At 38.9% G+C, this 12993-nt stretch overlaps 1 protein-coding gene across 4 annotated transcripts in view; it reads left to right on the top strand.

Moving 5' to 3' along the window:
• Nucleotides 1–12993, top strand: part of LOC136885605 (gamma-tubulin complex component 3) — a 309280-nt gene that overhangs the window by 214456 nt on the left and 81831 nt on the right. For all 4 annotated transcript variants that reach the window (XM_067158277.2, XM_067158278.2, XM_067158280.2 and 1 more), the window contains one exon: nucleotides 6328–6449. In XM_067158277.2, the coding sequence (XP_067014378.2) occupies nucleotides 6328–6449 (122 nt within the window). The remainder of the gene's footprint in view (nucleotides 1–6327; nucleotides 6450–12993) is intronic.

Here is a 12993-nt window from a genome sequence, read left to right as displayed (position 1 = left end):
GAACTCCTGCGGGACTAAATTCCGGCACCTCAGCGTCTCCGAAGACCTTAAAAAGTAGTTAGTGGGACGTAAAGCAAATATTATTATTATTGTTATTACATTAGTGCCACCTGGTGACTAGTTATAAATCTACATCGGAAGAATGACACCATATCTCAGAAAGACAATCACTCGTGATGAAACAGTGCACAGTCTTCCAGAAAGACGGTCTGCAGTTCTAAGGTCAATAACCCACTGCTCCGAAATAAAAGGCTTTTACCAACATTCACCTGCAATAATACTTTGATATTTTTGTCGGCTCCTGTGCACGTTTTCATATTTGTGGGGTTGTTTGTTGTACACCTTTCATTGTACTCGTTATTTTATAATCTCTACTGGAAAAGATTTACACATTTGTTCTCGTGCTTTTTCATACCTTTTTAATACTTTTCTCTCATCTGTAGGCTTATAGTTTTCACTGTACCCACTCTACCGATGTAAAATGCAGTCATGTCGGAAACAATCATATCCGGCGTTTCCATATCCCTGTTGGATAGGTTTTATTTGTATATTCAGTAGTACGTTTTCTGGCTTAACACATTCTTCTTGCTTGTACCCTGCAGAAACGTCTTAACGAGGTTTCCCTTATTTTAAAATTGTTGGCTACGCAACCCACTCATCAGAATTGTTATTTATAATGTGTTTTGCATACATTTGTTGAGTAGGTAGAGTTATGTGGTTCGTGTAGCTTACCCTGATATTCGTAATCCACTAGTTTGTTCCATGTGTTGTCTAAAGCGTGTGCTGTCCGGTTTCTTCATAATGCCATGGTTACTCAAAGCACTATAGGTTAGTTGCAACGCCATTTTACTTTAACACTTTTTTTTTTCCCCCCCCGTCTTGAACAGCCTGATGGGACAGGAAGCATAAAATATCACAAATGTAAATTTGAGGATTTTCATACATTGCTAGCATGAGGAATCTGAGAGGACCAACAAAAAAATGTTGTAAACGACTGGAAACATTAAAATGCGCTAATGTAAAAGCAGGTTAATACTGTACTTTCATGTTGATGTTGAAGTTGCATTGAGCAAAATGGTAGCCAATGCATTTTTGTTTTTATGTAACTAACTGGTTGTTGAGTAATGAATGAGACACTTTGAAATTTGCGAGTATCTTGTTTTAGAGAATAATATTATGTGAAAATATGCTCTTTTTTTTTTTTTTTTTTTTTTTTTTTTTTTAGTGCAGAAAAGCCAGTAATATTTTATTAAAAGTATTTTATAAAAATCCTCTTAATCACCAATTCAAAATTATATAGATCAGTCTTTCAGCTTTATATTGACATATGATAAATTCAAGTTATAATTACGATTAAGGTTTTATTTTCTTCAATGTGAAAAATTACTGCAGCATTTGACAGATTAGCCTGAAGCAGTTGTAGGGTTATCTTGGAAGTAACATACATTAAGATTACGAGAATGATTGTTGGTACAAACAGGTGGGAACAATTGCAAGAGGGTGAAGGTTACGTTAGGAATGAGTTGGATGGATGGAACTGAACCCCTGAACCTGCTTGGATGGTGGAGTAGTGCGAGGTAGATGGAGGAAGTTTATCTACGAGAATAACTGACTCAGCTGTGGAGGGGGACAGAATTAAGGGTTTTAAGATAGACTTATGGAATTAAATAAAGCGACAGAGGTGCTTGTAAATAGAAGATTGTAGACGTACATACATAATGCACAATGGCTTGCAGCCGCTGAAAGATGCAACAAAATGTGTGGCGTGTGTAGGCCTATGTGTTTCTATTTTTAATGCCATATTTACTCGCGTATTAGACCCGTTTTATTTCCACTTTTACAGTCAAAAGAAGTAAGGTGGGTCCAATATGTGATAACATCCAATTTTGTGTAGTGAACACATGACTTCCAGGCTACAAAGAGCAATAAATTGTACATATAACCATTCTACATTGTTCTTATCAAACTTGTGTATGTATTGTTTTACCGGCTATTATCGTTGGAAGGTAGAATTTCTAAATTTAAAGACAATAAATGATGAACACTACTTTTAGGCTTACATATAAAGTAAATATAGTCAGTTTTAGTTACAATTTTACGATGTCGTTTGTTTCATCTCATTAACTCCTCCAATGAAGTTTACGTCAGGAAGAGCATTCGGACATAAAATCTGGCTATGAAGCTTCGTCTTACTTCATACTCGACCCCGAAGAGAAAAGGGATAAGGGTATCTTATTATTGTATTGTGCAATATTAATCAAAAGAACTTAATGGCCAGTCATTTGTCTCTGTAAATCAAACAGTAGCCCTACCACACAGTAAACCTGATCACGGCTTTCATTTTACCTTGTGCTGCCAACTTCCCTGCTACCGGCGTGTCGACGTTCGAGATGTCATCTTCACTGCCATCTCGTCAGCCATAGCCATACACTGCAATCGACAGTATTCAAGATCCCATCTTTTTGAATCTTTTTCATTCCAGAGTATAGAATCCAAAAAGTGAGAATCTGTTTGCAAATGGTTTCTGGAGATGGTCTGTTATTCCCAGTTGGTGTATATGTAGCAGAAGCTAACCCTTCTGAATAAAGCCGTGCTGTAGAAAGTGTGCCAACCCACCAGCTGAGAACTAGCGTATATTATGATTCTTACTTCAGAACGTAAGACATAGCGATTGGAAGCATTCTTTGGATAACTGTCGCTGTTAAAAAGCCAGACCTGTATATTTGTCACATCAGGATTTACCTAAACAGCTGTAAATGAGATAGGAGAGACTGCATTGTTTATTTTAGGTATGCTATCAAGTGCCCGGATAGTGCTAGAACTTCCATGTTGGAAGGAATAAAGATAAAATACAGGATGGCTATCTACAGGTGTGGCGGTAAAGTGTTTTATCATCATAATGTTTAATTTTGTACATTCGTTGTCTGCATATTTTAATAAACGCATACTATGTTTTGTTTGGCGTCTCAAAATTTTGTATGTTACTTGTTACAAGATATTAAGCCATCACTTTGTTAATGATCTCGCCTGCTGTAGCGACAACTGTGTATGAAAGATTTTATTTTTTCATTTTCTTTGTCTGAAAAGGCTAGCTAGGGGTGTCTGATACACAAGTATATACTGTATTTCATATTCTATCCTGTCGCCTCATTTGTTCATAATAAATGTGTGTTTTATTTTCTTTAATCTTTGAAATGGCTGGGGTGAAATTCCCTTGTGCCAGGCAAGAATGCTGAATATTTAGGTGTTAGAATATGGTAAATATTATTTAAAAAAAAAAAAACAAGCATAGTATTTACAATTTTCAAGAGGAAAGATTGTCTCTTGGTAAATATCTAGGAAGTATAAGATAATCTGCATCTTCTCTAAGTCATCTTTTTTAGGGAATAAAGTTGTTACATTTCTGGAACTTCTAAGAAAAATTAAAATAAGATACTGTAGTAATAAAATGTCACATATGAAAAAGTTGTTGAAAATAGTATGAAACACCGCTGGAAAATATAATAAAATCTGTTCAAATAATGTTTGTGGACCATTGGAAAAATAAGGTGAAAATATTCCATTGTGTCATCAATTTGCCGTTGTTGTGCTGATGTTAAAATGTTTTCAAGTTTCCAAGCATTTCTTGGGTAGCCATTGGGCTGACTATGGACTGTGTGATTCCTTAACTCTGGTGGGCTTTCTTCTTAGCCTAGTGCTGAGCATGACCCTACTCCGGGTGTTAGTGACAGAGTATCTGTTGCAGATAACATTGGAGTGAATTTCTAGTAAGTCTTTTCTAACTGCTCTAGTCCACTGGGCATTAGTTGTTTTTCCTCTATCGGTGGTGTTGAATACTGTTTGCCCACTTGAACTCAGAAAATCAGCCTCCTCTTTTCTTAGCTTTGTAATGCTCTCTAGTTCCTAGTATTTTTGATATGCTGCTCATTTTTCCCTATTGGAGTTTTCTGACCATGTCCAGGCACAGTACAGTAATGTAGTGTTGGGGAGAGAAAGGTGGCCAGGTCCGTTCTCTGAAGTACTTGTGGGATTGGGTGTACTTCTGATGTCGGTGATGGTAGAGATTCTTAGCCGTACTTTAACTGCTGTGTGGTTGATGGAGGAGAGTTGGTGTGTAGGTTTGTCCACAGTGGGTGCTAGGAACGCCCAGTCGCCCCACTTTTTGGAGAAAATAATACATTTTTATTCCATTTTAGCTGGCTGAAACTAGCATTAAGAGGCATTATTCTAACAATCAATTTGTGCAAGCCCTATTGTCTTTTCAGCTAATTACAAAAGGCACTAGGAAAGTTTTACAATGCGCAAAAATCGTTGGCTGGACACCCCTGTTATGGTGAGGGTTGAAAAGAGGGGGTGAAAACCGGTCTAGAAGACGGCAAGGCGCGACCTTCATACCAGTTGTTACCAAGCAGTGGGATTGAAAGAAAGTTAAAAGGTCAGTGTCTTATAAAGGTGAATATCGCGCAATTATCTGCTACAATTTGGCTCATGGGTTAACTGTTGACCAGTGCCTGGAGGAAATGACTCCTGTGCTGGGGAAAGACTGTTCACATCGGACCACAATTTTTTGCTGGTACAAAGAGTTCCCGAGGGGAAATTTTTGGGTTGAAGATCCTCGTTCGGGGTGACTGTCTGAATCGGTGACTGAGGAAAATGTTGCAGCAAGAGAGGCGGTTGACATATCGGCAGGTAGAAGAGACCCGCCACATCCCTGCACCAGCTATTCATTCAATTCTACATGACCATCTCCATGTTAGAAAAGTTTGTTCCCTTTGGGTGCCCCATTCACTTTCAGAGGAACAAAGGGCACATAGAGTGAAATGCTAAAACAGTTTGAAAATGGGAGTTCGCGTAAGTTCAATAGCATTGTTACAGGTGACAACTTGGCTTTATTATTATGATGTCCCAACAAAATCCCAGAACAAGGTGCGGCTGTTCGAAGATGAGGGTACTCCTGTAACTGTGCGAAAGTCAAGGTCAGTGAAGAAAAGGATGATTGCAGTATTCTTCACTAAACGGGGCATCCTGACTCGGGTTATGCTAGAAACACAAAGGACACTTACTGCAAAGTGGTACAGTGAGACTTGTCTGCCTCAGGTCATCCAGGGTCTCAAGCAGCTCCGTCCAAGGTCACGGCTCAATACTTGGCTCTTGCATCACGACAATGCTCCAGCACATCGTGCTTATGTAACAATGGATTTTCTTGCCAGATCAGGGTTGACTGTGCTTGATCACCCTCCATACAGTCCTGATCTTGCCCCATGTGACTTTGCACTCTTCCCAGAAGTGAAGATGAAGCTGAAAGGGCGACGTTTTTCATCAGACGAGGAGCTTCTGGCAGCATGGGATCAAGAGTGTGAAAATGTAACCGAAGAAAAGTGGCAGTGTTGGTTCAGTGACTGGTTTCAATGTATTGAGTGTGGTGGAAAGCGTTCACTCACACTACAAAACTTTCCTAGTGTTCTTTTGCATTTTCTTTGTATTAACAAAATTATTAGCGGAAATACGCACAACATGTAGTTCGTCTCGGCTAACAGGTTTGTTTAGCGCCACAGCAAGTAGTGGAGACCTTGCATGTGCTGTGAGCAAGGGTAGCAAGAGTAAATATTTTTTTTGCCTACGTCATGGACACGTCAGGAGTGATTCGCCCGCTAGCCGTGCGCATTCGTCAGTCTGGCAGTCTCTTTTAGTGTCTGGTAGCGTGTAGTCGATTACTAAATTATTTTGTTGTATAAACACACCATACTTCTATTTAATTGTAATACATCTGTAATATTGTTAAATGTACTGAATCAAAATGTCAAAAAGCTGTTATTACCAAACCTAAGTTGGTAAACTTCACCTTTACCTCTCAGTCTAAATTCGCTTGGAGGGGAAAAAAAACTTCACCGTTTTCTAGCAATTTTTCCGGTTTTCATGTGTATATACCCTCTCCCTTCCCACATCTAAACTCAGGTATTGTGTGTTGTCTATACATCCCTCCCACTTTAAATTCCGAATTGCCAGTACTGGGAATGCCAGGCAGTTGACTGGTGCTCCTTTCTGTAACTGATTCTCAACCTGGAGTCCTCTGTTAGTGTGCTCGTCCGTTAACAAATAACTTCGTGTTAGACACTTCAAGAGGATTGATGATAAAACATTCTCTTGCCTAACATCTGTTGCGATCTTTGTTCTTACATAGTTCCTCCTCTGAATTTTACTTTTGTAAGTAGTGTTGGATAGATTTACTTTCACAATTTTCAGATCCTTGTTAATTCATAATTTTTTATATCTTCTTTGCATAAGTATGTATTTACATGTACTTTTAATTGTTGCATTTGTACACAGTTTTGAAGAGTGACGTGAGTGAGGATGAACTGCTGCAGGAGCTGGTGTATGCCTTCCAGGGGATTCCAGGAAAAATACTGCAACTCAATGCTGTGACGGAGGATCTCACAGTTAATCCTAGCGTAAGTGAGGATGTGAAATCATATATGGAAACCTTGAATGGTAAACACAATGACATATCATTGTAGGAAGAGAGAAACAAATACAGTAGGCTCTCTGTTCTTCTACAGTCCCACATGAACAAGGTTTTCCAATGGTTGGCAACACATAGCTTATTGTTAGATCCGGTGCTTTATATGCATTATTTGTTGATTGAATAGTAATTGCTCTTGCATAAGTGCATTTATTTGCATGTCTTGTACTTTTGAAATTAACTTGTAATGTCTATCTTTAACGTATATGGACTCACAGAAGTGTAGTGCAGTAATAGCAACACAGAGATATATACAAAACTGTAATGGCATGAAGAAACTGGCTAAAAAAAAAAAACTACGCCATCTGCTGTTCGCTTAGGCAAAGCGAATTAAACCCCAGATTCACCGCTGTGGACTGGGTGACAGAACAACATCTTCTGCAAGTAATTGTCATCGTAATTTCTAGGAAGAGGAAGGAAAGTCTCCGAACTGGCAAAGAAACACTTTCTAACGTCTGTTGTGGGGACATACCTTATTTACTTGCATACTGCACCCCGTATATTTGTACAGCCAAAAATGTGTTGGTGGTGGTGGGGTGTGATGTATGTGAGAAGTTCCCATTTTGTGTGGTGAACATATGACTTTTAGACATACATCTCGTATTCAATCGCGTAATGGGCGGAATCAAGTTTTCAGCTTGAAGTTTGGCTGCACACTCGGCTGTTCTGACCACACAATACTGTACATTTACTACTAAGCTCAGCAATTATTTCCTTAGCATATGTGTAGAGGGGAAGAAAGCGTACAGTATTTTTTAGAGTCTATGTAGTAATTAGCGTGTTGGCAACGACAAGGTAGTCATTGTCAAATTCAGGTTTTTAAACAACAATGTGCGAAAGACTCTAATTGCAATGATTCAATTTAACGTGCATAAAATAACCCAGTATTGGTTAGAACGCCTGCAATAGCCGGTTGTGTTGAGGTGTTTTTGCAATTCAACTTACACAGCAAGTTAATTGTTCTGCTCTAATTTATTTCCAGTTTTAATTTAAGCTCACCTTATACCATCTGTGTTTCCTTACATAGATCGATCATAGACTCATCTATTGGATTAGTATAGCTTGTTTTAATGTCAAATTTTTCTGTTATAATTTCTTCCTTGCGTAGAAGAGGTTTCCTAGATTTTTATTGTAAAAAGTTGGAAAAGAAAAGTGTCAGTTTTTGTTAACTAAGACTCAATATTTTTCCACTTCCTATGCTCATTGTTGAATCGTATCATGAGCTACAGCAAAACCAACATTTTTAACTTAGTTCACATACTCTAGCACTTCGGTATTGATCTTAGGATTTAAAAAACAAACAAAAGAAACAGCTCACCCTTTTATTTGCTGCTTTCAATTCCTCTTTTTGGTTGCACCAATATCAAATAATGTTAGGTTGTATAACAAATTCTCACCTTGTTTGTCTGCAAAAGAGACAGGCTTTAAATGTAAAACTGTGGTAAAACTACACTTCTTGTTTTCTGGGTTATTCAGCTCCATAATTTGTGCACCACACACACACACACCTACCTCCCTTAGCAACAGGCTGTTGCACAAAACGCAGGTCATTAAAAGGAAGTTATGGTATTGTTGTTGCCTATTTGTCATTTGAAATACAATTTTGTTGCTATTGTAGTGCTATGAAGTAGAATCCTTGTTCTTTGCCAAATTATATTGCAGAGGGATTCTTACAGTATATGTGAGGTTTAATTTTTCAAAATTGTCCTTGTCGTCGAAAAGCTAGTGGGTGGGTCCGGTACATGAGTAAATACAATAATCCTCGATTGATAGATGTCGTTTGGTCTCCGGAGAGGCCTCGTTGACACATACTGACAGCCTGCACACCACGATGATGAGGTAGGGAGAGGCTGAAACCTAGCATTGGCACAGCCTACTCCTGTCAGATAACACCGAGACTTAATGGGTCAATTGCAGGAACGATGCCTAGTTTTAAGCCTTACACGTGTACCTAAACGACTTCTAAATCTAGCACGATCTTCCATTGCATAAACAATGTTCAGTGTTTAACTAGGCATCGCTTAAAGTTTCAATTTTGGTTTGAAAATGGAGACTGAAGTATATTTCATGCAACTCTTTGCTTGTCGCAACCAATGAAAATCGTCGGTGCGCAGTACGCCAGTGAGCTTTTTGTCTTCCTACATCATCATCATCACCATCTTCATTTCTTCACTCCAGCAAGCCGGGTGCGGTTGTGTACGAGCCTCCTCCAGTTTGTTCTATCCATCCACAGATGCTGCTCATATGAGACACCATTTCACATCTCTAATTTCAAGGTCCTTCATTATCTGTTTTTCCCAAACATCACGAGGTCTTCCTCTTGGTTCCCAGGAACATTGTCGTCAAAGTATGTTCAAGGAGTCCTTTGAGGGTTCATTCTTTTCATGTGACCATACCATTGCAATCTCTTCACTTCTAGAGTCTCCAGCAAACTTCTTTCCAATACAAGCTGTTGTCGGATATCCACATTCCTTATTTTATCAATTTCCGTTTTTTGTAGACAAGAACGGAGGAACTTCATTTCTGTTGCCTGAAGATGACTCTTTGTTGGTCCAGTGAGTGTTGCTGCTTCCAGACCATACATCAATATAGGTACAGATAAATTTTGTACAAGCTCATCTTGGAAACTAACGGAAATGTTTCATCCCAAAGTATTTGACGTACAGCGTGATAGAATTCGGAAGCTTTCTGTATTCTGTTGCTAATCTCTTGCTGTATGGTATTGTCTGATGACAGAACACTACCTAAATACTGGAAGTTGTCTACAGTATCCATCTCCTCATCTCGAATTCTTAGATGAACACTTGGAGAGTTTCTACTCATCACCAAGCTAACTGTCTTCATTTTGCTGATGTTGAGACCTAAGGTTGTAAAAGCTTCAAGCCGGGGATCTAGTCTAGTTTGTACTTCCGCTTCTGTCTCGCCCCATACCATTACATCATCAGCAAAAACCAGGGCATTAGTTGTTGGATCCTTTCTCTTAACTGCTTTTAAAACTTCATCCGTTATGTTTATGAAGAGAAGTGGTGAAAGATAACTTCCTTCCTGGACTCCACTCTTTGTTTCAAACCAATCTGACCTTCCTTCCTGGACCTGGACACAACACTTGGTTTCATCATATAATCGTTGTACTCGTGCTATGATGTCATCGGGCACTTTCTTATGTCTCAAACATTCCCATATATGCCTGCGTGGTACATGGTCATATGCTTTCTCGATATCCAGAGAAACAGTTATAAGTGTTTTACCTTTCTCCCAATACTTCTCATAGAGCATTCTGGTGGCAAAAATGAGGTCTATAGTTCATCTATGAGGTCTAAATCCATGTTGATCCTCCTACAGTGTAGGTTCAACATATTTTCTAATCCTGCTCTCAAGGATGAATTTGTAGATTTTGAGGCCATGTGACAGCAGAGTTATACCTCTGTAGTTAGTACATTTCTTTCTTTCACCTTTTTTCAAGAATGGGATGATGACTCCTTGCTTCCAGTTGTTGGGTATTACATTCTCTTTCCACTTCTTCTTGAAAGTGTTATTCATTACAGTTATCCTTTAATGTGTTTTTTTGTGTGTGTGTTGATAGTTGTATACTTCTTGCCATGTTTTTTTTATCGGCTGATGACATAAATATGTGTCGAAACCGGTCCGGAAATAAACAAGTTGTGCCATAAGTTTGTGCAACTGTTTATCATTGTATTGAATAGGTGGAACCTCTCTCTTTTTAACATTGTGATTTTCAGTTCAGTACGGATCTATTATGAAGTTTTTATTTTAAATAATGTGTAACCCAGTGTGTTGTACAGGCCATATAGATGTAGCTTGCATTCTGGAGATCGTAGGTTTGAAATGCATCATCGGTAGCCCTGAAGATTGTTTTCTGTAGTTTCCCTATTTTTACCCCAAGCAAATACTAGGGCTGATATTATAGCCACGGTTTTTCTTCCGCAGTCCTCTTTAAACAATAATAGCCATCATCACCACTACTTGCGTTTTCCTATTTGATAGTTGCAGTAAACTTGTACGATTATGTGTATTAAAAAAAACCATACAACCTACTTTTTAGTTTTCACTATAATGTGTGTTTACTTGGCAGTAAATATAAGTAAATCCCTCCCGGTTGATGTATGTCACAGTCCTCTGATGATCGGGACACGTAATTCTGATATGTATGTAGTCGAAGTGACCTATAATTCCATGGAAATTACCTGATGTATATAATAAATTATAGCGTTTGCCAAGAATTGTATTCAAGTTGACAGTTACCGGACTGTCCCTTTGTCAGTCTCAAGAAACAAGTCTCTCGAAAAATGAAACCTTATTTTAAGATCTATCTCCCCCTACATGTCAAACGAATTGCTTCGATTTAGCTGTGGGTGACCCACAGAGTGGCCTTCGGACTAACCTTTTTTCCCGGAAAAGTCTCAACATGATGATACAAATTACATGTTTCATGGTACATAACCTCAGATTGTGATTCACTCCTCTTATTTGAAGTTAAACAGTCTCTTGGCAGTGTTGTCCGGCTCCATGGCTAAGTGGTTAGCTTGCTGGCCTTTGGTCACAGGGGTCGCGGTTTTGATTCCGGGCAGAGTCGGGAATTTTAACCACCATTGGTTGATTTCGTTGGCACCGGAGCTGGGTGTGTGTGTCCTCTGTATTATTTCATCCTCATCATGTTGCGCAGATCACCTACGGGCGTCAAATCAAGAGACCTGCACCTGGCGAGCCTAACATGTCCTCGGACACACCCGGCACTAAAAGACATACGCCATTTCATTTCGGCAGTGTTTAAACATGATCGGTTCAATATCGGTTTTAGACAGTGTCCATGTGATAAATAACGACTCGGCAATGCGGCAGCCATACCATAGAAATCGTCTAAATACAGTTTCGGCAATCTGCCCAAGGTGCAAGAGTTTGGAATCGAACCCAGAGTTTGGCATGCAGTCTAGTGATTAGAAATTGAATCGTGGATTGTTAAAAGGGCATAAATCCAGTGAACCTAGTTCTGAGAAAACTAAAAAAAAATTGTTATTGCATTATGGAAGCAAAAACCTCTTGTAATAAGTTTGGCTACTTCAGACCGACCTATATAACCCCAAAAATTGGATATAAAGTTCATTATTTATACTTTTTTGTTATGTTTAAAGTGCATTGACTTAACAATTCATTCAGTTTTGCTTATTGCATTTGCATTTAAAAAGTGCCATTCTTTGAAAATTAGCCTCTATTTGGGATATTAAACAAAGTATTTATTGGTAATTGTAGTATATAATGCGTTTATGTTAATAGAAACAGTCACTCTGAAAATTAAACAAAACAAATTATTTTTGAAAGTGTGAAGTTTATCTAGCTAACAAGTGTTGACATTACCACATCCTTATACTGAAATATCACCAGAAGAGATAGAAAGAAAGAAAGAAAGAAATAAAGAAATATTTATGTTAGCCAGTCCTTCTTATAATACAGAATGTTTTTTAGTGTTACCCTCTTTATTCTTTTAAAACTGTGGATAGTATAATCAGTCTTCATCATCCTCATCCTCCAAACCATCCACATTGTTCCATTTTAGAATATCTTTATAAAATTGTCCTCCTCTTTATCCTGGGGAATGTATGGTAGGAGCTGCTCAATGTCTTTCAACTTTATAGTGTGAATGGCAACAGAACCCTCAGGGTAGGCAAAGTTAAGTCGAAGCCTAATGTCTCCTACACCTGGCCGAATTAGCTTAAATGTGTGTTCCACAAGTCCGGCTCCATGGGTAAATGGTTAGCATGCTGGCCTCTGGGGCCTGTTCCACAAACGAACTTTGCAACTTTTCAACTTTGCACTTTTCACTTTTCAATTCTTGCAAATTGCAGAGTCTTTCTCTTCCACCATGAACTAGGTTGTACTTTTCAATTTCTTTGCAAATGAGCGATCCGATCGAGTTTATTCCATAAGCAAACTGTATAGGCCTAATCTTCTGCTTCTTTGTATTGCCTCATGACTGAGACGTCGTGACTATCATAATATTCAGCCCTCTAGCCGATGAACCATACCCTGCCATTCTTCCCTGTCTAAAGCTTTCAATGTGGTTGCTCTGAGAGAACACGCTAGGGGGCCATTCACCATGTCAGTCCATCGCGTTGGTACTTGTCCTCGTTGTCTGGTTCCCTGGACTTTGCCGTCAACAATCAGCTTTTGAAGACACCATCTCGGCGCATTGTATGTCCAAAGATACCTTACACGATAGACCAACTTTTATCTGAAGTTGGTTCAGGATTGATGTGTTCGTGCGATGAGCTGTCCAAGGAATCCTTAACATATTCCTCCAGCACCACAATTCAAAGCTTTCTATCCGTTCACGATCACTTTTGAGGATGGTCCACGTCTCTGCGCCATACAAGAAGACTGAGAAGACTAGAGATTCAACGAGCTTCTTTTTTGTCGTAATGGTGATGTTATCTTTCCAGATCTTCCGCAGACTGATC

Source organism: Anabrus simplex, chromosome 14 (genome assembly GCF_040414725.1).
Source record: "Anabrus simplex isolate iqAnaSimp1 chromosome 14, ASM4041472v1, whole genome shotgun sequence".
Classification (NCBI taxonomy): domain Eukaryota; kingdom Metazoa; phylum Arthropoda; class Insecta; order Orthoptera; family Tettigoniidae; genus Anabrus; species Anabrus simplex.
The sequence above is the reverse complement of the archived record's forward strand: the minus strand, read 5'-3'. Positions and strand labels throughout refer to the sequence as shown.